Source organism: Anas acuta, chromosome 1 (genome assembly GCF_963932015.1).
Source record: "Anas acuta chromosome 1, bAnaAcu1.1, whole genome shotgun sequence".
Classification (NCBI taxonomy): domain Eukaryota; kingdom Metazoa; phylum Chordata; class Aves; order Anseriformes; family Anatidae; genus Anas; species Anas acuta.
Genome location: NC_088979.1, coordinates 123,522,888 through 123,547,325, shown reverse-complemented (window position 1 = coordinate 123,547,325; position 24,438 = coordinate 123,522,888). Strand labels below are relative to the sequence as shown.

At 47.7% G+C, this 24,438-nt stretch overlaps 2 protein-coding genes across 2 annotated transcripts; one reads left to right on the top strand and one right to left on the bottom strand.

The window, feature by feature from the left end:
* The first annotated feature begins 283 nt into the window (after positions 1–283).
* On the top strand, positions 284–8,083 carry LOC137865126 (solute carrier family 25 member 33-like). Its single transcript, XM_068699924.1, has 7 exons — positions 284–442; positions 4,616–4,792; positions 5,223–5,300; positions 5,631–5,731; positions 6,346–6,412; positions 6,620–6,903; positions 7,003–8,083. Exons 1-7 carry the CDS (start codon positions 399–401, stop codon positions 7,200–7,202), a joined length of 951 nt encoding a protein of 316 aa, XP_068556025.1. The 5' UTR covers positions 284–398; the 3' UTR covers positions 7,203–8,083.
* A 374-nt stretch (positions 8,084–8,457) lies between these two features.
* On the bottom strand, positions 8,458–24,316 carry CLSTN3 (calsyntenin 3). The gene is made up of 18 exons (XM_068699872.1): positions 24,116–24,316; positions 21,154–21,276; positions 20,000–20,195; positions 19,303–19,511; positions 18,847–18,996; positions 18,034–18,219; positions 17,293–17,562; positions 16,919–17,031; positions 16,677–16,839; positions 15,450–15,506; positions 14,524–14,681; positions 14,193–14,341; positions 13,526–13,752; positions 12,098–12,268; positions 11,375–11,520; positions 11,107–11,242; positions 9,272–9,489; positions 8,458–9,194 (listed from the first exon to the last, which is right to left on the bottom strand). Exons 1-18 carry the CDS (start codon positions 24,198–24,200, stop codon positions 9,024–9,026), a joined length of 2,928 nt encoding a protein of 975 aa, XP_068555973.1. The 5' UTR covers positions 24,201–24,316; the 3' UTR covers positions 8,458–9,023.
* Between the last annotated feature and the right edge of the window lie 122 nt (positions 24,317–24,438).

Here is a 24,438-nt window from a genome sequence, read left to right as displayed (position 1 = left end):
TATATATACAAACTGATAATGTAGAGTCATTGAATCATAGGATGGTCTGGGTTGGAAGGAACCTTAAAGATCATTTAATTGGGATGGCATCTAGTGGGATGCCACCCACTAGACCAGGTTGCTCCAAGCCCCATCCAGCCTGGCCTTGCACACCCCCAGGGATGGGGCACCCACAGCTTCTCCGGGCAGCCTGCCCCAGCGCCTCACCACCCTCTGAGTGAAGAATTTCTTCCTTATCTCTGCTTTTTTCCCCCCCCCCGGTCCCCAGGCTGCCGGCACCGCCCGGGCACCTCCTCCAGCGCCGGGCAGCCAATGCTGGGAGGAGGGCGGGCAGGCCGGGCCGCCACCCCGGGGTGCCTGCAGCGAAGGGCTGGGGCTGTGCCTGCAGATCAGCAGCCATGCAGCAGCAGCACAGCACCCTGCTTCATCTGGTCGCCGGAGGGTGAGTGCCCTGCGGCTCTGCCCCTTCTGCTGTGCCCTGCGGGGAGAGGGGGAGCCTCCTGGAGGAGGCTGGGAGTGGAGGGGGAGGGAGGCAGGCAGGGTGCAGGGTGCTGGGTGAGGGGTAGGATGTGCAGCAGGACAGCCAGCCCTGAGTGGCGGCTGGTGGCAGATTCCTGCGTGGCTTCTCTGGTTTTAAATAGCTCCGCATGGGGCTGGTGAGTCAGGGGCTTGGAGCGCGCATCCTGGCAGCGCCGCCGGATTCACAGCGTGCCCTTGAGCAAGGCCTTTTTTCCCCTGCACTTCAGCCCTCCTCTCTTTAAGAACCGTTTTTCATTTCAGTTGCAAAACAGCAAAGTGTTTTACGTTGGTGATGTCCTAAAACAGAAGGTGTAGCGGTCCTCCAGACTCCTTGAGTAACTGCTGGAAGTCCCGTGTCCATCTAATCCGCTTCCCAGTTGCACCAACCTGTTGCAGTCTGCATGACAGTAAGGCCCCAAGTGCAGCCTGTACAATAAAACACGTCATTGAGTTGCACTTGATTCATAAATTTCCAGTTTTCTGCAGGTGATGCAACTGTGCGATGTCAGTCTCTGCTTCTGTGTACTTGCCATGTCTTTTCCCCATGTTATTTTGTATATGCTATTCTCTTTTGTTAATTTCTCCTTTGAATTATAGTCACAGCATCTAGAAGGCACTTCGGTTCTTGAAAAATTAAGAGATTTTAGCTAGCAACAGAACATCTGCTAGTGGGAACTTTGTCAGGCTGTACCCTGTCCCAGCCAATTGAATAGTAATCTTTGGATTGCAATTAGTTAAAACCCAAGAGATAAAGAAGTTCAGGTTATTGCTGCAGTGTATGGTTAGTGATGCTGTTTCATCTAATTAAGCAGATCTCATTAATGAAGGGACAGTTGTTCATTTTATCTTTTAGGGACTATTAAATAAAACTTGAGGCACTTATTCAAAACTAGTGCAAGAACATAGCTTTTAACACAGTGTTCAGTTAAACTGGGGGAATCCTGGCCACAGGATATGAGAAGGCAAAAGCTTTTTATGCGCCCAGAAAGCATTTAGACTGATGAATAAAAAAGAATGTCTTGAAGGCTATTAAATGCAATGCAACACTTTTGGCTGAGGAAATTTCTGAGCTGAAAATTGCAGAGAGCTGGGAGAATATTCCGGAGAAGAATATTTCTTCTCGTACTCTTCTGTGGCCGTCATTATTATCCTGTGTCTTAGACAGAATCCTGGTTTAGATGGAAATTTGCCTGACGTAATATTGCAGTACTTAAATGAAGATCTTCAAGTCATCAGCATTTTTGCCAAAGTAAGGACTGAGATGTGAATTACCAGTTAACCTTGTCACAGCTGTGCACATTCTCATAACCTTTTCAGATCATTAGAAAATGTTAATGTTGTTTTTTTTATATATATTTCTCTGTACTAATCCTTTTTTTTCTGTCACCTCAAGCTTTGCAGTGAAGTTCACTCACTTTAAAATGTGAAACCAAGATGCAGAAGCAAGTACTCTTTTCTGGAGTTAAATTATGTGCTTTCTTCCTTTAGTCCTTTTTGGCACTGCTTTGTTCTGGGAGTACGTGTTGTACTGGTTGTCCACTGCTATTTCCATCATATTTTGCAGGAATTCCATCTGTTGCTTTTTTCTGGAATAGTGATTGCAGGGTTTTGTCTTTGTTAAAACAATCTGTTTATGCAGGGCCTAATGACCCTTGGTGGCTGCTGAATTCCATGTATTTTTTCATTGCTTGCCATTAATTGCAGCTTTGCTTATTATTTGCTACTGTGACAGTCTTTGTCACCCATGGATTTTGTCATGTTAAATGTCACCTCCTGTATTTGGTGGAAAAAAAATAAAATTATTAGGTCTAGTCTAGAAGTGATTAGACTCTTGCAGGGCCACTGCTCTTTGATTTTTTACTGACAAAATGGTTTAGGGTTAGGGGGGAAGAGTGAGGCTGATTTTTTTATTTTTTTTTAAGTGCATGGTAAGGCATTATAGTTAAGATTTCTTCTAGTTTTGAACAACTGATACATCTTATTTCCTTAGCTTTGTTTAGTCAGAGTTCTTGGCTCTTCAAAAAATGCTCTAGTCTTACAATGTAGCCATACTGGCCTAGGAAGAACATTTTACCTCAGACTTTTACTGCTGATTAAATGAACACCATGCAAAGGAATAACTTTTTTTTTTCAGCTCTTACTGTTGTTTTTTGGATTCTTCTCTGTAGCTATACATGTCAGTAGCTTGAAGAACTTGAACTTAGGAAACTTTTCTATGTACTTGGGACACGGGTTCAAATTCATATCCTGACCATGCTCAGGTAGGGGCTTCTTGGAGAAATTAAACGTTGTAAGAACATTGCATAAAATTGTACCTCCTTATGTATCATTAAACAAATCTTTAGGGTACCAAGCAACTTCTCTAAGTGTAGTCCTGTCACAGTGTTTGTCCAGCATTTAGGTGAGAAGTTGAAACTGCTTTATTTAGAGCATTTATTTAAACTTCTTATTCTCTCACCACTGTACTCAGTCCTTTCCTGAGCTGGATAGTGCACTTCTGATCAAGAAAAACCAGACCTGTAAGTCTGGAGTTTCTACTGATTTGCCTGGTACAAACCATGGGAAAGAATAGAACTGTCAGAACCTTGAATGAGTATGGTATACATGGGAAAAATCAACGTGGCTTTTGTAAATCACAACTCCTGGATCATTAAATAGGCTGTCTTGGTTTGCTTGATCATCCAGAGAACATGAGCCATGATGCTTACTGCTTCATGTTGTCTTCTGACTCCAAGTTAAGTTCTTTGGTCATGTTCTACCTGACTCCTACCACTTGCATCTGCTGGGAAAAGTTGCTCCTGATCAGCTGCTCTGCAAGTTATCACCGTTGAAGGTCTGCAGAGGGCTTGGCAAAGCAGCGTGAGTGTAATGGAGTGGCATAACTAGTTGCTGGCATTGTGAAATGTGTAACTTGTCTCTAGACCAATTCATCAGCTAGATCTTTAACTCTTGGAATTCATTACAATAGGTATCCAGGCCTCTTTTTTTTTTTTTTTCTTTTTTTCCCTCTAACCTGCAGGTAGCAATAAATGAAGCCCCAGGAGTAAAGGCTATAAAAGCAATGTATATATAGTCTTAGCTGCATAGACTGTTTCAGAATAATTCTTCAGAGCTCCAGCCATTCACTGACCTATATCTTCATATGCAGTTCTCTTGACAAACATGATTCTTCCCTGAGACTTTGTAGTTCTTTAGTTGGCTTTTCTTTCTTTGGAGCAGGGTGAGGGATTTTTTACCCTTTGTCTCTTATGAAACAGAGTGAGTTTGGCCATAGCAGATAGGAACACCTGTCTGTCAAGCCTCTGTCTGGCTACAGCGTTCGAGTCATGGCTGTTCCATAAAACTTCATCTAAAAAAAGTCTTTCATGTACTGAGCAGCCTGTAGCTCTCAGTTAAAGGATATGAATGGGCAAAAGCTGAGAATCGAGCATATCAGTACTCTGGTTCTGATGTGTCCCTGTGTGGCAGAAAGGGGAAAAGGGGCTACGTGTCCTTTCAGCGTTACTGATTTATGGTTCATAAGTTCCAAAAATAGCTTCTGTCTGATGAAGGTCAGGGTCTTCTTTCATTAAGCAACTTGGGCTGTGGGTGAGCGTGGCTGTTGGCAGAAAGTACAGATCCTGCTTGTACAGCCTTGAAAACGTGGGGCTGAATGAATTACGTGTTGAAACACGCAGGCAGGCTGAGGGGTGGGAGAGTTTTGTGCTACCCTTATCTGACTGAGCCAATGCTGCTTTTACAGGGTATGAGGCACGGTGCCTGGAGATGTCAGCTGAAAGCACTGCAGGGAGACTGGGCAGCAGAACTGTTTGCTCTGGGAAATTCTGAATGCAAAGTTCAGCAACTTTGAGCTGAATCCCTATGAACTTGGGACTGTTTGTCTCAAATACTGGTTTCAGAGTGAGGCTGCCAGGAGATGTCCCAAGAGACGCCATTATTGCATTAATCAGTATCAGAGCAAGAGGTCATGTGTGACGCAGGCTGGGGGACCTACCCTCCTCCTTTCCTAGAGGGGAGAGGCAGTGGAAAAGTAGGGTCGGAATTATTGCACTGTTCCTGCACAGGGGTCATCTTTACCTGTGCTTTTATGCCCTAGATGTGGTGGCACAGCTGGAGCCATCCTGACCTGTCCTCTGGAAGTGGTGAAGACACGTCTGCAGTCATCCCAACTGACTCTGCGGCCCCTGTGCCTCTCTGAGATTCAGCTGCCAGGGATGAGTGTGAGGTTGGTGAACCCCACACCACCATCCCGTGGAGTGCTCAAATTGCTCAGGTGAGTAGGGTAGGGCAGGGTGCCTGTTAGCAACAGGGAAGTGAAGGTTTGGCCATCAGGTGGAGAGATTAAAGTAGCATTTGGGTTGAAGCTCCAGAAACTGCGAGTGCAGTGATGTTTCATCAGAGCACAGGTACAGCTACACCTCACAGCTGATCCATGATTTGAACCCTGAGTCTGCAAGGCAGCTTTGGGGACTGTGCGAAGCTTCACAGCTGGTTTGATCAGACTCGGTGTGATGATATCAATAAAAATAGGAATAAATGACTAAAGGAGCAAAAAGTGGCTTGAGAGAAAATGAGACTAGGGCAGAAAAAGATAACACTGGAGGTGAGGAGTGGATGCTGCAAGAAGTACTGAAGAAAGGAAGAGGAACCAAGAGAGCCTCTAGCTTTATTCTGCTGACTCTTCTGTTCATTTCCTTCTGTAGGACCATCCTTGAGAAGGAAGGCCTGCGATCACTGTTTCGAGGTCTGGGCCCAAACCTTGTTGGGGTTGCCCCTTCCCGGTAAGTACTGCTCCCTGAGGATTGCCTATTCTGAACACGTTGTTAAGGACCTTCATGAAAGCTATTGCTCCACATTCCATGAAAGCTAATGCTCCACATTCTGAAAGCAGTCAGGGCCTTATGCCCACTGCCACAGGCCCCATACAAGCATTCTTGGGACCTTCTGATGATAGCTGCAGGATGACTGCTGTGTGCTGAGTATAGGTGGTATCTGATGCAACATTAGACAAACTTGTGCTGAGAATAAAATTTGGACTGATACCCCACAGCAGTGCTGTCCCTGCTCCTTGTAGGTGAGCTATAATCTCTTTCGTATTTCTTTCCAACCAGGGCTATATATTTTGCTGCCTATTCTGGTGTTAAGGAGAAGCTCAATACTGTCCTTGTGCCAGAGTCCAAGAAAGTACACATGCTATCAGCAGCCTGTGCAGGTGAGCCTCTTTTGTCTCAAATCAGAGCCAAGGGGTCCTTCTGCCTGTGGCTGTAAACAGGTTTCATCCCTTCCCCATTGCTGCTGCATTCTGAAGCTTTATCCTTCCACATCTTGAGCAGTAAGCTCCCTGTGCAAAGTGTTTTCTCACTCTTCATTCTTCTTAGGATTATTTCTTAAGGTTTCTCCATTCTTTTCCGGTTCTAGTCTTTTCCCTTCCAGCTACAATCAGGAAAAGAGCTCCATTCAGGAGTGCAGGTGGGAAAGGCAGTGTGTAATGTGGACCCCTCACTGAATCATGTCTCTTGATATCTTCCAATTCTCTAAAAAAATCTTCCATTCTTGCAAGTTTAACCTATTGTTTCTTGTCACCTGTAGCAGGGTGAGGTAGAAGGCAGAGTTGGCAATTACTACCAAACAAAGGCTAGAATGAGGGAGGAGGGAACTCAGCCTACCCTAAATGTCTCCACTCCCACAGGAGCTCAAGGTCACTCTCAAATTGCAAACTACCCCAGTTTTCCAAGCAAAAGTCAGAGACCTGATAGATGAGCAACTCCTCACAAACTGCCAGTGTGATCCTGGTGCTCACTGCTGTGTTCCTCTTCTGTTCTCTAGGCATTACCTCTTCCACGCTCACCAACCCTATCTGGTTGGTGAAAACTAGGATGCAGCTGGAAGCCAGGTAAGGCAGGCAAACAGTACAGAGCCATTCCATGTCAAATCGTGACTCTTCTGGGGGTGGGATTGGGAAGAGGTCTGTGACGGGTAATCAGAATAAGAGTCTTCAGGGCATGCCAGAGAAGAGTCTTACAGTTGTGTTCAGAAGAGCATTTTTGGTCAGTGAAGTGGCATGCTATTCTAACCCTCCCTCCTCCCTTTGCCTGTGCAGGATGAAGGGGGAGCTGAGCAGTAATGCCCTCCAGTGTGCCATGCATGTGTACCACACTGAAGGCCTTCGTGGATTTTACCGTGGAATCACTGCCTCTTATGCTGGAGTGTCAGAGACCATCATACACTTTGTCATATACGAAGCACTGAAACAGCAGCTGAGAAATGGCCATCATTCCCTTTCCACACCACTCACACTTTCACCAAACAGCCGTGACTTCTTTGGACTAATGGGAGCTGCTGCTGTCTCCAAAACATGTGCCTCGTGCATTGCGTATCCGCATGGTGAGTGTGACTGCACTCCTTGCTTTTGTTTCCCTTGATGGGAGATGCCATGCCTGTAGGATCAATCTGCTGATATCACTTTCCTTTTTGTCTCTCCAGAGGTAATTCGGACACGGTTGCGAGAAGAAGGGTCACGGTATCATTCCTTTATACAGACTCTGCAGCTTGTAGTCCGTGAAGAAGGACCCTTGGCTTTATACCGAGGGCTCCTGGCCCACTTGATCCGACAGATTCCCAACACAGCTATCATGATGGCTACCTACGAGCTCATTGTACGTTTGGCCTCTTCCACCTTGTAAGAACACTGTAGCACCTGAATGAGCTGCTGGAGAGTTACAGGGACCTCATAGTTCTGAGACATGGTCTTTTCCTATGCTCCAAGATGTGGTGCTTTTCATCACAGACCGGGGCTGAGTCAGGCATAGCATTCTCAGGATGTAAGACTGTTTTATGCAAAGTTTTCGGCTCCAATGTATACAATGTCACCTTCGTTCTTTCTGGAGACTTGAATTCTACCAGTGCCTCAAGATTTCAAGGCACTGATTTGACAGTGCCTGCTCTTAGCTTCCTCTATGAAACAAGGGCATGAAACTTACTGGAAAGGAGATAAAGGAGAAAGCATGTTTATATCTTAGCTTCAGCATCTTCATGCCGTCTGGACCCATTAACAACCAAACATGGTTGTGAAGACAGGCTAGGGCTGAGACATCTGAGAGAGTTGGAGCAAGCAGAGATCTTGTGCTGAGACCTTTAATGTCCTTAGAGGGGCCGTTCAACTTTTATCTGTTGTGCTGCCCTTCAACTTTGACCACCAACAAATGTCCTGTTGCAGAACCTTCCTTTGGGTCCTGAACATGTTACTGCCATTACCCCAAGAAGCGTCAGGCAGCTGACGGCCTCTTTTCTCCCTGCTGGGTCTGAAGAGTTGGACCAAGTAGATCAGGGGAAGAAACACAACCCGCTATGAAGCACTACCCTAATAACTTATGCTACTGGCCTCATAGCCATGCCTTGACCGTATCTATTCTTTTTGCTTTCCCTCTTTTCTTAAGTAACAGAAGGAGGCACACCTTCCCTCAGAACTTCTGGGGCTGTTCTGTTACAAGCTGAAGTGCCTGTTGTGAAATACACTCTGTGCTGGTAGAGAAAGTGGATCATGTAAAAAGGTGGATGAAGTTGAGTATTTGGCCTGTTTCTATTGCTATATGGAAAGAGCATTATTGTTTTTTTTCTGTAATCAAGGTTTTGCTGCATGTGTTAATGTTTGTGACAGGCTGGGATGCCTTCTGTTCCTCTGTGGTTTCATAGTCCTGTGTGCTGAGGAAGGCTACAATGTCTTTACAGAGAGAGTATTTTGACTCAAAAAGGTGGGGGGGAGGGATGCAGAGATGTCTCAATTGTTCCAACACATACACTTAAAAATACAACACATCTCCAAGATAAGGCAATAATTTGGTAAATATATGGTCTGGATGATCTCCAGTCTTACATTAACGGCTACGCAGACTGCTTATTTCCCGGCTTATAGTGGAAAAACTGCAGAAACCCTGAACCTTTTATTTGAAATCCATTTATTTTAAAATCCACTTTGCTTCCTCATCCTTCTTATCATCATTCATTTAGTTTAGGAGTATTGACAATTTTACAAAGCGACACAAGCTGCAGTGTTCTGGTGTTTGTTTTTTTTGTTTTAGTTTTTGATTATTTTTTTTTGCATGAAACGAGAATAAACCTCAAACGACAACATTGGAAAAATATACAATATATATATATAGTATCTGGGGAGGGGTTGTGAGAGAGCCCACTCTGAGCCTTGTGGCTGGCTCCTCCTTCCAATTTTCCGTTCTTTCCAAGCCCCTCCTTCCTCACCATAGTTTGAACTGTGCCACTCTCATGTGCAAGTGCCCAAATATGTGTCTCAGGAGAGCCAGATGTGGGGTCAGTAATGTGGGGGATGTCCACAATGAGAATGGCGGAAGATGAAGGAACACGGGAGGCAGAAATGACACATGAGGGAGGAGAACATGTACAAGGTGGGGGAAGGAGGAAGTTAAAGTAAGACACCTCCTCCTTCCAGCCATATGTTTTTGGGGATCCATTGGACGGGTGTTTTAAAGCTCCTAATAGCGGTGAGAGCTGTCACTTTTGCCAATGATGTGTCTGTCGTCCACGTCATTGCTGTCTGGGGAGTCGGGTGTCTCCGAGTCAGTGCTGTCATCATCTTCCTCCATGTCCTTATTAGCTCTTCCCTCACTGTTTTCTGCTGCCCTCTCCTGGCAGCTCTGGTAGGACTGTGGAGATGAGACATGTCGTAAGGGGAAGGATCTTGCAAGCCAGGAGGCCCCAAGTTTCTGTCATTGCTCCTTACCTCCATGGGGTTGACTATGATGGTGAGGGCTGAGTCGTCCCAGAACATGTCGCTATCTTTGCTGCCAGTACTTGTGTGTCCCCCTGCAGCAGCCCCCGGGACCTCTTGCCCCATTCCCCTTCGGTGCAGGGAGTGGATGCGCAGGATGCCCAGGATCACCATGAGTGCCAGGAAGCCCACGCACACCACAATGATGATAGTGGCTGCGCTGGGGACCACTTTGGAGAAAGAAAAGATGCAGTTAACATCTCTCACATAAACATTTCCAATCTGACCAATGCCTAACCTGCAGGAACTGGAGCTGCTGGACAGAATGTGGGGTTTTGGTCTAAGCAAGAACATGTCCTGACTATTCTGCTCCCCTGGGTGCAGGCAGTTCCTGCCTTTGGCTGCTCTATCCTTGCTCGATGTTTCCCAGGATGCCTATGTCCAGGTGTTTTCTAATGTCAGCTTGCCTGTAGACTCTGCGTAGCTTCATCTACAGAATTTACCAGAATATGTCATATAGTGGTCATTTGTCATTGTATCTGCCCATTGGGAGGGAGAGGTTTTCACTAGAGAGAGTCTCTAAGGAGCACAGTTTTCATAGTGTGATACTGTGCAAGCAGCAGAGAAAGAAGGAACCCAGAAGTGTGCTTTGCACACGGGGCAGCGTACTACAGTAGCCTTCTAATTTAGTACCACAACCAAAGCCTGGCTTCTCCACAAGAGAAAATTTGAAATTCATCTAAGAGCCTGAGACCAGCTCTTGCCTCTTTGTTGTAAGCCTGTATGTCTAGCCTTCACTCCCTTGATAACCCCATTTCCTGGAAAACTTACCCAGGCCCTCCTGGATTTGTTTTGGGGAGCTCTATATAGCAGGGACAACTTTTCTACTGCTTCTGCTGAGATCAAGCAGAGCTGGGGAAGGGCGCAGCAGGGGGTGATTGTTCAGCACTCTTCCAGCACGTGCTGTCCCAGCAGTGGTTCAGTTCCAGCTGCAGGGCTGGATCAGCTTTGGGTGTACTGCTGCAGGAAACTGCAGTAAAAGCTAGAAACAAAGGTGCTTTCCATGTTCTCTACAACAGGGGGCCAAAACCAACAAAGGGTCCTCTTCAACACTCCTGGAGCTTTTCAGAAGAGCCAATTAGAATCATATAGTCATTAAGGTTGGAAAAGATCTTCAAGATCACATGGTCCAACCGTCCCGCTACCACCATTATCACCCACTAGACCATGTCCCTAAGCACCAGGTCCATCCTTTCATTAAACACCTTCAGGGACGGTGACTCCACCACCTCCCTGGGCAACCTGTTCCAATGCCTGACTGCTCTTTCTGAGAAGAAATGTCTCCTAATTTCCAACTTAAACCTCCCCAGCACAACTACAGGCCATTCCCTCTTGTCCTATCACTATCATATTTTCTGCATTCGTTGATCACCACCTGGTCCCATCTCTCTTTGGAGCAGTGACAGTCTTGATTGTCATTTGTCTCCTGCTGTTGAAACTTCCTTTTGAAACTACATTATCCAGCCCCACAAAGCACTTTTGCAAGATGCATGAATGAAATAGTATGAGCTTACAGTTGCTCTTTTTAGACAAGTAGTAGGTTTCAGACTGCTTCTGCATCACGAAAGCAATGCACCAGAGGAGAATTATTGCACCAAGATCTAAAACACAATTTGACACGGACTGCAGTCCATTTGCTTATGAAGAGTGGGACAAGACAGTATAATAAGAACTCAGTAAGTTGGGTAAAGGGAGTCTGCAAGCAATGCCCTGCTGTAAGTTCTAACAGGATATCACAAAATCAACATCCTGACCTAAAGGAATAAAACCAAAAGTGTGTTACATACTAGCATTGTTATGGGTGCTTGCCAAGCTGTGGCCAGATAGCTCTGGGGGTAAATGATGGCCTCGATGTATGAACTGCTGAGAACTCAGAATATGATTAGGATGAGCAGCTCGGTTCATGTTGTGGAGGACATTCATCTGCAGAAAGACCAGAGTGAGAGAGATTCAGCCCTGTGTTCACTGTGATAGTCTACACTGGGTGCATTCCTACCCACAGCGATCTCCCCATGCATGTACAAACATGTATTTGTGCATGTATTGATCTTGTACCTCAACAGTAAACTCATTGCTGGAGTAGCGTCCATTCATCTCTGTGCAGGACAGGTGAAACTTCCTTTCATAAAGAGCAGCACCATGGTTGATGTGGTATGAGACCTGGCGTAGTATTTCCTCGTAAACTGCAATGCTCTCTACCCCTAAAACCAAGAAGAAATAATTGTTGTAGGGTCAGGAAGCTCCTGCTTGAAAGTCATCTGGTCTCATAACCCTGTAGCAACTAGGAGCTATAGAGAAATCCAAGGCTAGGTTAATGGGAAGGGCCCAGAACTGGAGCTGTCTGCAAATGATCTGATGAAATCCCAGCTTGCACTGCTAGAACACACTTAAGGGAAGAAACGATCAAGAACAACCACCCTGTTAAATTCTGCACAGTACATAAGCATTGCACCAGTTCACAACCTCTGGGATGTGCTGTCCCCCAGTCATTTCACACACAATACTACTGGCATCTAAGAAAACCAGACCCTAAGGGCAATGGGACTAAGTCAGGAGGAGTGATACAAGCCTGAATCAGAGCTCAGATACCATATCCTAGCACTGTGTGCTGGAGGAGTCACCTCCTAAGGGAAATAGCCTGGGACTTCAAAAGCCAGTTCAGCACATGGTTATATCTCAGTCTCACAAAATACACCAACACATTGCCCTAAGTGCTTCTCCCTGTGATGCCTAACAGGCAGTGAAAAAGGCATAAATTGGTGGCCAAGGAGGACATACCTGTGATGGTGAGGTAGGCAGAGGTGTTAACAAGCTCCAGGCCCCGCTGCTGCAGCGCTGCCCCATCCAGGAGCAGATACTCCCTCTCTGGGTCCAGGTCATCTCCTACCAATGAGATCTCACAGCCATCCAAGTTGTGCACAATCTCATCTGACATTCGTGTGTCTGTCACTGAGATGCAAAGGGAAAGAAACCGGCCAGAAGCCAGTCAGCCGGGAATGAAAGCAGGAATGGTACCCACTTAGACATACTCATATCCTAAGCAATGACTTCTCTTTCTCTGGCTAGCACTTTTCTTGAGTAAAATCACTGACAGTCTAATTACTTGCTGGAAGAGTCTCCCTGGTTCTAACGACATTATTTGTGTACATGACTAAGTCACTTATATTTTGGAACAACATACTATTATGGGACTAGTTCACGGTAACATATCTTGGCTGTAATGACTGTTGGCACTGGCAAACTGAAAATTACAAATTTTCACACATTCACAGACCCTGAGTGCTCTTGAAAGCTTTCCATTCTCACAACTGCTGGTAACCAAGTTTGAGATCTTATCTTATTTAAAATGGCAACCACTTTCAAAGACTAATCGTTTTCAGCAGGGGCAAGACCAACCTTCTCTAAGAAGCTCAAGCAGCTGAACAGAAAGCTATGAGCAAAAAAATCCTATTAGCAAAAGGGATGCAACTGGAGTGAAAGGATATGTGGAGCATAGAGTGTAGAGAAGTAATCCGAGGATGATGGAGGGAATTGAGGGAAAAGATAATTTAGGGTGTGAGGAAACTGACAGGGGAATTCAAAGGAACAAATGATACAGGAATCACAAAATCACAGAATATCCTGTGTTGGAAGGGACCCACAAGGATCATCATGTGCAACTCCTAACTCCACAGAGGGCAACCTAAGAGTTAAACCATTTATCTTCAAGCATTCGCCAAATGTTTCTTTAATGCTGACAGACTCGGGGCCATGAGCACTTCCTTGGGGAGCCTGTTACAGTGCCTGACCACCCTCTCAGTGAAGAGCATTTTCCTAATATCTAATCTGATCTTCCCCTGATATAGCTTTGGGAGTGGGCAAGAAATAAGGGAAACAGGAGGAGACTGAGGAAGTGCAGGAGTGGAGAAAGTAACAGGCAAGACATTAAATGCTGGATTCAGTAAAGAGACATGTAGGTAAAATGTAAAACGGATTAGGAATGAGCATGGGAAAGATGGAGGAGAGAGTGAGGCAAGGAACTGTAAAATGTACAGGGAGGAGCAGAAAGGGATAAGAACCAATTAGCCTACATATTAACACACAGTGTGCCTTGCTTCTGTATTTATAAACTCTCTCCTGTTTTGGGTGCAAGCAGGGGTTCTACTTCCTCTGCAACACTTGCAGGTTTTTCCATTTTTCCTCTGATTCTCCCCATACTTCACTCACCAGTACCATGCCAGTTCTCATCTTTCTTGGCCTCCACCTGGTGAGAAATAGAGCAGGTGATCTGGAGATTGGGGAAAAGGGGGACCCCATCAGGAGCCTCGAAGTCTGATGCAGTATGAGCAAAGTGGGCAGTGCCACTCAGTAGGATCTGGGGGGCATCAGGCTGTAGCACCACGACATAACCTTCCACATCAGGGATGGAGACACAGGACTCTTCACTGAAACACCTGAAGGAGAGAAGCAGAAAGCATCAGCTGGCCCAGCTTTCCACCAACATTGCAAAAGAGCATCTTCTGCCCATTACTGTCAGCGAAGGCAATATCTTTTTTTTTTTTCTGGTAGTCTCTGTCTTCCCAGACAGAGAGGTATGGTAGGAGTCACTGGCTTTCAGGTGACTTGGTCATATCTGCACACCACAGAGAAAATTAAAACCAGCCCACATGCCTGAAACACCATCAGCAAAGGCAGAAGTTCTGCTACCTCCATGGACCCTATTACCCCAGTATTAAAGTACCCAAATGGATACTTTAATAATTATTTCCAGAAAGACTCTTACCATTTCAAGACCATCACTTAGAATTTAAATACAAGGTGAGGTTTAATTTTAGTCAGAAGAGATGTAATCCTCTTGCTGAACCTAGCCAGGGGTGTTGCTTTATTCACTCACTTGACAGCAGTGGTGAGCCTGAGTGGCCGGACTCCAGGGGTAGCAAAGCGCAGTGAATTCATGTAAGCCACATGCTGGATTGCATGGTTGAAGGTTTCCACATCATCACCCTCCAAGGTGAGCAAGGACTGAGAGGGGTTCACATGAACCTAGAAGCGGACAAGAAGAAAATACTTAGTATTCCCTGGCAAATGCCAAGAACCCAGGCTATGAGAGACACAAAGGAGAAAGGTGGGGAGCTGTCCGAGGTGGGGGAGCAGGCAAAGTCCTGGGAAGCAAGGCCAGGGAGGAGAGTGGAGGAGACCCATGCAAGTTGGGCAGATGGGCATACCTTCATCCCTTTGCCCAGACTGTCGAAGTCACTGTAATCAAGCCCCTCACGGCAGGCATACAGGCATTCAATAACCTCCCGGCTCTCCAAGCTACCAGGGCGCACAGTGAAGCCAGCCAAGTAACCATGGAAGTAGTGGTGTATCAACAGAGGATCTCCTGAGGGAAACATGGGACGTGGAGGGTGTGAGAGACATGGTGAGGAAGAGAACAAAGACAACAGAAAAGTGAGGGACACACAGTTATCTCCCTTACGAGAGAGATAGAGAGACAGATGACTGCATGGGACACGGAAGAGCAAAGACAACAAAAGCCACAGTGTGAGGGACACAAAGATGTTAAGGGAGGTAGGAGAGAACAGAGGGGTGCACAGAACATAGAAATGAAAAAGGCAGTAAAAAGACAGACAATGCTGAAGCGAGTAGATGACAATTTTTGGAATCCCAGGTAGGGAAAAGACGAACAGAAAGACCAGGGCAGTGACAGATAGGTAGCATAGAGAAGTTTCTGCTAAACCACTGAATGCCAGATGGAAACAATTTCTTGTCCCCTTCTAACTCTGCTTCCTGTGAGGGCTTTCAAAAGAAACTGTATGTTCCACAGATAGTTAGGGATGAGGTGACATCTCCTGATGTCTCCAATGGCTATTGTGTTCTTCAGAGACCAACTTTAATGACCAGGCATGAGGACACTTTCTTCACATCAAAAGCGTACTCCATTTCTCAAAGCAGGCTGTAGTCCTACCAGCATTTTCATGCTCTACAGGTATCAAGGACCAATCTGCCAAATAATAAGGGTTTTCCTCCCAGAATGGCAGGAGGTGGCAGGACAGGATCAAGGAGCTGTATAAGGAAGGCACCATGCAAAAAGTGATATAGTCATGCATGGTGAAGAGGGGAAGAGAACCATCTTCTTTCTTTTCCCTACCTTGTACAGTATCAGTGGAATTCTCATTTCCCTTGATTTTCTCTTTGTTTTTCTCCTCTGTAAAAGGAGAACATTCAGACAAGCAATTATACATTGGAAGAGGGTAGTTACAGGGTCAGGCATGTTTCTATACAATTACCCATATCAGCCAGTGCGAAAGAACAGCTCTGGACTCACGTACCAAGCAGCACACCCTTCAACCCTAGAGACAGCACAACATAGATGAAAGAGGGCAGTGTCCCCCTCATAAAGGGATGTTGAAACTGTAACTAATACAAGAGGAAAATATAGGGCTTTTTTTCCTCCTTTCACAGCAATATCTATTCTAGGATTTAAGTGATTCCCATTTATGCAATGTGGTCCTTGCTGTGTTCTCAACAAGCCATGTTCTCAGCACTCTTTGAAATTCAGATAGTTTCAGAAGGGTGTCCCAAGCTGATTAGTATTTGTTGGATGCAAAAGGCCAGTAGAAAACAGAGCTGTGGAGAAGCAAGACTACATTGAAAGTTTTACCTTACTATCAATTTCTGCTGGAATGAAGTCAAGGAGCAGGCATATTCCTTTAGTTTTCATAGAACAGAATCACAGAATCATTAAGGTTGGAAAGACCTTCAACATCACCTAGTCCAACCGTCTCCTACCACCAATATTACCCACAAAACCATGTCCCTAAGTTTTGTTCTGCTCCAGTCTTACAGAAAAACTGAAAGACCTCAGACTTACATCTCCACAGAACCGGTTTTAATCTGGTACTGGCTTAACTACGTTCCTAACCTGATCTTTCTTCTTCAACCCAACTCCTGTACAGACTGTTTTGTGACTTCTCCATAAAGAAACTCAAGACACACAAATCACCATCAATACAACTAGCAGCATAAATAATGACCTCTGCTCTCTGGTGAAAAACTTTGATAGAAAGGCCAACACCTGAATGAGGTACAGATTTTCAACTCTCTCCTGCATGAAAGCTAGTTAACTGTCATCACATGTTCTACTGCTGCTGTCCACAAAGCTGCCATCGACACCTGAGTTATTATCACCACGGCCTGCTGGCTTGGTCCATAAGGAGGGAAGGAACCACACTGGCTTTGGTAACAAGGAGAAAAGATGGCTGCAATGTGGTTTGCATCATTTAGTATTGGACACCATTTTTCATCTTTTCTGGCTTTCCCTCCACTCCCTTGTTTCCCACAAGGAAACAGCACGGCTCAGGGAGTGGGCACTCACCAGTCCAGCAGGCTCCGATCATGAGTGAGGGCTCCTGCCGTGGAGGATGGATGAGGCCATTGTCATGGATGAGGGCAGGGTCATAGGAGACGCCATCCACGTAGAGTGTGACAGTAGGGAACTCAAGATTGAGGGCATAATGGTGCCATTCATCATCACAGACCTATGGCATACAGCAGAAGAAGGAATGAGCAAGGGGAAGGAGGAGAAAGAGCACTGAGAAGAGGTTAACAGTTCCTCACCTGCTCAAGCTTCCAGAGGAACTTCACAGGCCTTGCACTCTCCAGCAATGGCCAGTAGAGGAATGCAATTCGGCAGCCATGCACAGCCAGAGAGTAATGTGAGTAGCCATCCTCTGCCAGGGGACAAGCAAAGGGCATTACATACAAGACTTCAAAGCCAGAGCCCAGAAACACACACTAGACTGCATGATTGGCACTCAGCACTGTGTGTTCACAGTGGGCTTGACTGCTCCTAGGAAATGTGGAGGCTGAGGAAGCTATGTTCCTAAGAAGTGACCCCTTCCCAGGCCCTGCTCTGGAACACAGGGATTTCCACCTGCATGGACAATGCCTTCTAACAGCTCAGCATCACCTCCCCAGGAAAAGTGTCTCACCGCTCTGCACTGTGCTGCAGATCACCGTCTCCTCTTCCCGCCTGCCTTTGCTGGGCACTACAGCATGTTTCATCCAGACGGACAGGGTGAAGTGGTCGCTCAGCCCCTCATGGGCATGCAGCCCGTTCATCACAGGCACCTGGGCAGCCTGGCTGCCGTTGAACCAGTAGATGAGGCTGCTGTCCTGGCTGTAGTGCACTGAGAGCCGTGCAGTCCAGTTTGCCGTGGGGCTAGGCACAGGCAGCAAGTCGATCTCTCCTGAGGCGGCACCTACCAAGAAGGGAAGGAGTCAGGAGTCAGGAGCACAGGAGTCTGAGAAGCCTGGGATCTAGGGCACAGAAGAAAGGGGTGGCAGAGGGCTCATTGTAATGTCCTAGAGCACAGGGAGAGGGAGAGTGGCCTATAGGCCTCCTGTCTGGAGGAGGATGGTGACTTTTCCATTTGTGCCAAAGGATATATCCCATAGACTCTGCATAATGAGACAATGCACATAAACCTCCGGCTTCCCAAAAAGTACAGGGAGCCCCTTACAAATACAGGCAGGGTGCCCACAGGATGCCTGTGCTCAATACAGCACGTGAGCGAGGTGTCCTCACAGCCCCGCTAACTACAGCAGATATGAGGAGTGCATCCCAGCAGCTCTGCTGCGTGAGGCACAAAGGTATCACCGTGAATCCTTTCAGGGAAACAGGCAGGGTGCTTTGCTGCCATTGCCCTTCACTCAGGAAAGACTCGATTCACCACAGAGTTTGCGCAGTGACTTCTCGGAGTAGTTATCCCGGTCACAGCCCTTAGCCACGTGGTTGGTCTGCAGCTCCACCGTGGCCTGGATGTTCCACAGGGGCTCATCGCAGGTCTCCAGGTGAATGCTGGGGAAGAGCGCGAGGCTGCCTGCACCCGGTGTGTACTCAATCCTCTTGTTCCAGCCTAATGAAGAAGAGTGACAGAGAAGAGAAGGGTTAGGTCCTGCCAAGGACCCAGGGCCAGAACGCTTGGCACACACAAATGGCACCTATGCACCAGCCCATAAACAGAGATTTTTGGCCCCTTCTGCACTGAAAATCAACTTTATGCAGCTGGCATCAGTGCAAGGGAAGATTTCCTGGAAGCACAGAAAGTCCAAATTCTCATCTTCTACAGCTGGTGCCAGTGTAGCATCAATCCCTGGATTTTCAGTCTCTCATCAGGCAGAGTTGACATTTAGCTGTGTTGATTTCCCCTTAATTCCATTGACTTAGCTGACCCTGTAGACAGACATCACCTCTGAAAAAGCCAAAGATCCTCAAGAAGAGCAGCCTCAAATGCAATCTACATTGAATTCTATGAGGCTTATCAAATACATGGTAGTTCACAGTAATCTAATAAATGCTTTTCCCATGTTCAATGGCCTTCCAGTAGCTTTGCAGTACCTTAGGTAGGATTTGTGGTTTGGTGCCGGAATTTAATCATGTATATATATACAAATTTAAATGTGTATACACAAACATTTTCAATCAGTAGGATTGAGTAGTTCAGCATAAAGGCAAGACAAAAGTATGTCTGGAGGTTTCATACCCTGCCAGCTGGGTTTGCAGGTGGGTTTCACTTGGATTTCCACTTCAGCATCATCAGAAGCCCGCTTCTTTCCACAGTCATAGGCTGTTACTGTGAATCTGTAGAGACGATCTCCGCTGTACTGCAGCTTCTCTGTGTTCTCAATGTTCCCTGGTTAGCAACACAAAGAAATCAAGGAAGAAGAAAGTCTCTTCAAACACGTTGCTTCTAGAAATCACTCTACTTTTGATCAACTACAGAAACAACCAAATGAAGGCAGAGTTCCCCCACAGTGACACTCTGCTATATGCTACAGCATCCCACAAAATGGCTGCTGAGTCTCTGCATGAGAGAGATGAGCAGTACTAGAGGAAGTGTGGTTCATGTATCACAGTTCTGCCAGCAAATGGGACTGGAAGAGGGAGAGCAGAGAAGAAAAGGGAGAGTGACATGCTCGTGGCAGGTTCAGATACCTACCATCATTGTCAATCAGAAAGGGAATATTGGGGGTCAGGATCTCGTAGTAGCAGATCTGGCTGTACTGTGGTGAGCAGTCTCCATCAATGGCTTCCACGCGCAAGATGCGGTCGTACAGCTTTCCCTCAGTCACTGCGACACGATACAACTTTTCCACAAAGACAGGAGCAAACTCATTCACATCATTTACTCGAACGTGCACTGTGGCCCTGATGCAGAGAAACATCAGTAAGAAGTTATTGCCTGATTAGGAACCATACACCACCCAAATTTCAGATTACGTCACTCCCATAAAATGTACCAGTCTGACTTCCAGATGTCAAAGGCAAGGACAAGGAAAAAGACCTGGGTTTCAGCCCAGCAATGTTGGTACATAGGACCTTGTACTATGGTTTCCCATCGCAGAGGAAAAGTAAAAGGACTGATAATGTCATCTGGACCTTCTGCCTGTATTCAGTAATGTAAGACACCACTCAGACACAACTGTCAAGCAGTCCTGGTTTCTGGTGTATTTTACTCGTGTGACTCAGCCAGTACACAGGACCATCACATTTTTGTTTGGTCATATTCACATGTTGAGTTACAGCATCATGGCTAGAAAAAAAAATAACCCTGGCTAAAGGAAGGGCCCCACAGCATTTTTCACTTGCATTTATGTGACATCTTGTAACGTGCAGTAATGACTGCATGGACTTACTTGTGTGATTTCTTGGTATTGGCTCCATCAGGTCCCTCTCCACAGTCATAGGCCTGGATGGTGAATGTGTGCTCTTTATGGGCTTCACAATCCACTGGTTCCTTGGCCCGGATCAGTCCCTCACCTGTAGCTTTGTCGAGGATCACAGCTTCAAAAGGCACCCCTGCCCCATGGATCCTGAAGCCACAGATTTCACCTGGCACCCACAGGTGGAGAGGAAGGGGAGAAGAAAGAGCACTGAGGAGAGCACAACATGACCCCTTGCTTCCCACTCCCTGATTTTCTTCCTTTCTAACTTACACTCTCCTTTCTCCTTCATTATCATCTTATTGTGGTGCAGTTGCTGGTTTCCTAGGAGTTCCTCCTACCAGCTCTTACAGACAGACATCCATGATGTAGATTGCCCTCTACTGGAGACTACTCCCACAGCAAGATCTCTTGCCCAGCCTCAAGGAAAGCTGGAGGCTACAAGGCTTAAGCTGGGGGTATGAGGGCTATACTGTCAAAGTACTGAGAGAGCACCTTAGTTCATCTCTCCACCCCTCAAGGAGGCAAAATAGGCCATATATTTCAGACAGACATCCAAAGCATGAAGATCCACGATGCCCCATCCTTCTAATACAGGACGTGCACAGTATCTCAGGGAATTACAGATAAGGTCACCTAAATCTGAGAGCTCAACTCACAGGGACCCCTTTTCCTCTTCCAAAGCTGAGGGGGCTTGCATGAAGAAGCTCCAGCCATGGAGCAAACACTAGGAATAAAAAACCTTGTAAAAGCATCAAAGCATTAGCTGTACTTTCAGGGATTCGTGCTTCCTGTGAGGGATGTGGAACTGCCAGCAAATTGTGCCCTACCAGCTTCCTCCAGCCCTCACAGACACAGAGCTGTGCATGTGATCTTTGGAAATAGCAGAACTGCGTCAAAAAGTAGCTGGCTCCACCCTCAGTTCCCCTCCCTAAGGGAAACAGCTCACAGGATCCTAAATCAAGCTGTGCCCAAATTGGCTCCAGACTTCACTGGGGACCTCCTCCGAAATGAGGTTTGGAGGTGATCGTTTCCTGAGCAGAATCCAGCACGGGGATGAATGTGACCCTGCCTCTTTGGAGGTCTCTCCCTGCCTCCCACCCTTTCCAAAGCTGCCGCCCACCTACCTGCATAGCGCAGTGGAGCATCTTTGTCCAGTGCAAACAGCGGTGGGTTGAGCAGGACTGTGTTGTCATTCTCCATGATGATGCCCTGATATTCAGCTTCAATCCAGGGTTTGTGCTTATTTGCTGAGACAAAATTTGGGGTAAGGGATGGAGCACAGGAGAGTATTAGCCAAAAATGACAGGTTCAGTAGAAAAAGTGCAGCATATCATCCAGTGGCAGGTAGCAACCACCCCTCCCCACCTCCTTCTCTGGAAATAAAGAAAGCTGAAGTAGGCTGGGAAGAAACAGCTATTTTTCTTCAGTTCTCTTCTACCTCACTCCTGGGAGACCTCACCCGAAACAATGTGTTCCTTCTGGCCTTGTCATTACTCTCTTGTTAGAAGCACGTGGAGAGGCATTTGGGTGCCCAGGAAAGCTGGAGCAATTACAAAAATGAGAGCAATAGGCACGAGTAGTCTGACTCTGGAGCAAGATTCCAAATGCTAAAGCCTTTAGCTCACTGAAGCCATAATTAAAGGATCCAGGAGACACCTTCCCTTGGGGTGTCCCCAGGGGATAAGTCTTGCACGCAGCCATTACCACCTATGCCTTCCACCCTCTGGACTAAGGCCAAGGATCTAGACACGTGTGTCCAGGTACACTTTTAGCCAGTCACCCTACACGTATAATATAATCTGCTGAGTCCCTCGCTCCTTCCTTCCCCACTCCATGGTGAGCACCATATTCCTTTGGCCCCTCCTTGCTGATCCCGTTGGCTGGAGCCCAGCCAGGCTTGGCATGGAGGCAGCCGCCAGCAGGAGGCTCTGAAAAATGTCACAGGCCCAGAAATAGCAAATTAATCTTTATCACATTGGCTCCAGGGCAGGGAAAGGGAGAAATAAAGGGGGATGGGGGGGGGGGGGGGGGTGGAGAGAGAGAGGAGAAAAAATCATTATAAATTAAAAACCCCTCCCCCATGCCCACTCCCTGCCAAATGGGCCTCAGAGATTATATTACATGTCCTAGTTACAACCCCCATTCCCAGATAATCCCCCACTCTCCCAGCCCCTGGAGACCGAGATTTATTACAACCAAGCCATACTCTGAGCACAGCATGGCTGGTGGGGAGCAGGAGACCGAGCCCTTCCCCTCAAGGGCACTACTGCCAATATGTGGATTCAGTCTCTGCAGCACACGTCCTGCCAGGGCGTCTGTGTTGGCTCAGAAGGGACAGCATCCCCTCCCATCGATCGCTCCTGCCCATCAGGCCCAGGACATGCTGCTGGAGCTGGGTGATGGGCCAGCAGGCAGGACTGCAGCTCAGAGCGGCTGGCCACAGCTCGGCGTGGAAGCGAAGTGTGGGCTGGCATTTCTCTCTCCCCATATTGATTAAGATTATAGAGCATTGCGTAGGAAAGCCAGAGCAACATCCACCCTGCTCAGTATGCAGGAGGAATCCTTCCTGTGTGCGAGTGCCCACGTCTCACGCCACCCCTCCGCTGCCCCCACCAGATTCTGCTCTGTGCCAGTCCCAGCCCGTGCACCACAGCACCGAGGTGGGAGTCCACAAATGCCAAATGTGCCCTGTTGCTGGGGTAACAAGCTGGTGGTAGAGACAGAAACCCTTTGCTGCATCCACCTGCAACTTGGGAATCACCAATCTGATTTCTTGGTATGCGAGTTCTTGGGGATTAGAAGTGCATTCAGGGGATATTTTTAGGATACAGACTCCCACCAGTTTCAAGAAAGCTCCTACAAAACCGAAATCATTTGCCAAAGGTGGGTACATATTTCAGCGTGTCAATTCACAAAGGTGAGAGAAAATACAGAGCACGAGGGGCCTTGCCTTGCAGCTGGGTCCCTTGGAGCCCAAGCAGTACAAAAAAATTCCCCTGCCAGCATCAGTGTACACAGAGCCCTGTCTGTAGCTCTGTCCAGAGCACCGAAAGCACGCTAAAATGTCACATTCCCTGATGACCCTTGCGTGTTTCAGATTCCCCCACCCCATCCGATTATTGTCTCGCTGACTCCCCTAGAATGAATTTCTCATGCCTGTGTCTATGGCCACAGATCTAGTAACCTACATCCTTCTCCATCACCCTACGTGTTCAAAGAACATCTGCATGCAGAACGCTAGAGCTGTAGCATTTGGTTTTGGTCTTTTTTATTATTATTATTATTTTATTTAGCACATAAGATACTGCCTTATATAAGCAACCTGCACAATTAACACGTAACCGCGGAATAATTCCTATTGACAGATTCTAGATGCATGAACTAGAATCGGAAAATGGAGATAAGAGGATGTGTTTCTGAGACAAGAGGGATCTGTGGAGATGCAACACATCCCCTCTCCGCATGTTAAGGAAGGAAAGCTAAACCCACACGGCAAGAACTGAAACAAAAGCAAGGCAAGCGGGTGGACATGGGGAAAACGAGGAGGGAATGCTGAAAGGAGAGAGAATATAAGAAAGGAAAAAGAAAAAAAAAAACAGGTGGTAAGAGCCGGGTGGAGAAAGTAGAGGGAGGGGAATGGGATGAGGGCGCTTGGAAGGGCAAAGAAAGCCTGAGAGGCTGGGGACCCTCGGAGATGACAGCGGGGAGCTGCACTGCAACCACAGATGGACGGATGGACAGATGGACGGATGGATGGACAGATGGATGGATGGATGGACGGATGGATGGACGGATGGATGGATGGACAGACGGATGGATGGATGGACGGATGGATGGACGGACGGACGGACAGATGGATGGATGGATGGATGGATGGGTGGGTGGATGGGTGGGTGAATGGATGGATGGATGGACGGACGAGTGGATGAACGGATGGATGGACGGATGGACGGACGGACAGACGGATGCCCGGCCGGATGGCGCTGCCAGCTGCCGCTCTGCCCTCCGCGGGGGGCGGCCGGGGGGGGGGGGGCTCGGCAGCCCCTGCCCCGCCGCCGCCGTCCGTGCCCGCGGCGCTCCGCTCACCTTTGTTGGCGGCGCCGCCGGGCAGCGCGGCGCAGAGGCAGAGGAGCGGCAGGAGGACGGCGGCGCGGGGCCGCGGCTCGCCCATGGCGGCGGCGGCGGAGGCGGCGGTGGGGGCGGCGGCGGGGGTCGCTGCCCGGCCGCGGTGCTGGACGGCGGGGGCCCGGCGCGGGCTGGGCACGCCCTGAGCTGCCGGCACCCGGCACCCGGCACCCGGCACCCGGCACCCGGCCCCGCTCCGCTCCGCTCCGCTCCGCTCGCACCGGTGCCGCTCGGCCCCGCCCCGGCACTGCAGCGTGACGTCACGGGCGCGGCGGCGAGCGCGG

Bases quoted from the DNA above. Each gene is read 5' to 3' on its own strand.
- LOC137865126 (XM_068699924.1), top strand. From the start codon at position 399: ATGCAGCAGCAGCACAGCACCCTGCTTCATCTGGTCGCCGGAGG. The intron at 4,793-5,222 runs GTGAGTAGGGTA...TTCCTTCTGTAG, and splicing joins GGAGTGCTCAAATTGCTCAG to GACCATCCTTGAGAAGGAAG. The intron at 5,301-5,630 runs GTAAGTACTGCT...CTTTCCAACCAG, and splicing joins GTTGGGGTTGCCCCTTCCCG to GGCTATATATTTTGCTGCCT.
- CLSTN3 (XM_068699872.1), bottom strand. From the start codon at position 24,200: ATGGGCGAGCCGCGGCCCCGCGCCGCCGTCCTCCTGCCGCTCCTCTGC. The intron at 18,220-18,846 runs GTATGAAACCTC...CTTCTTCATTAG, and splicing joins CTGCAAACCCAGCTGGCAGG to GCTGGAACAAGAGGATTGAG. The intron at 14,342-14,523 runs GTATGCCCATCT...GTCCGCTTCTAG, and splicing joins GTCTGGGCAAAGGGATGAAG to GTTCATGTGAACCCCTCTCA.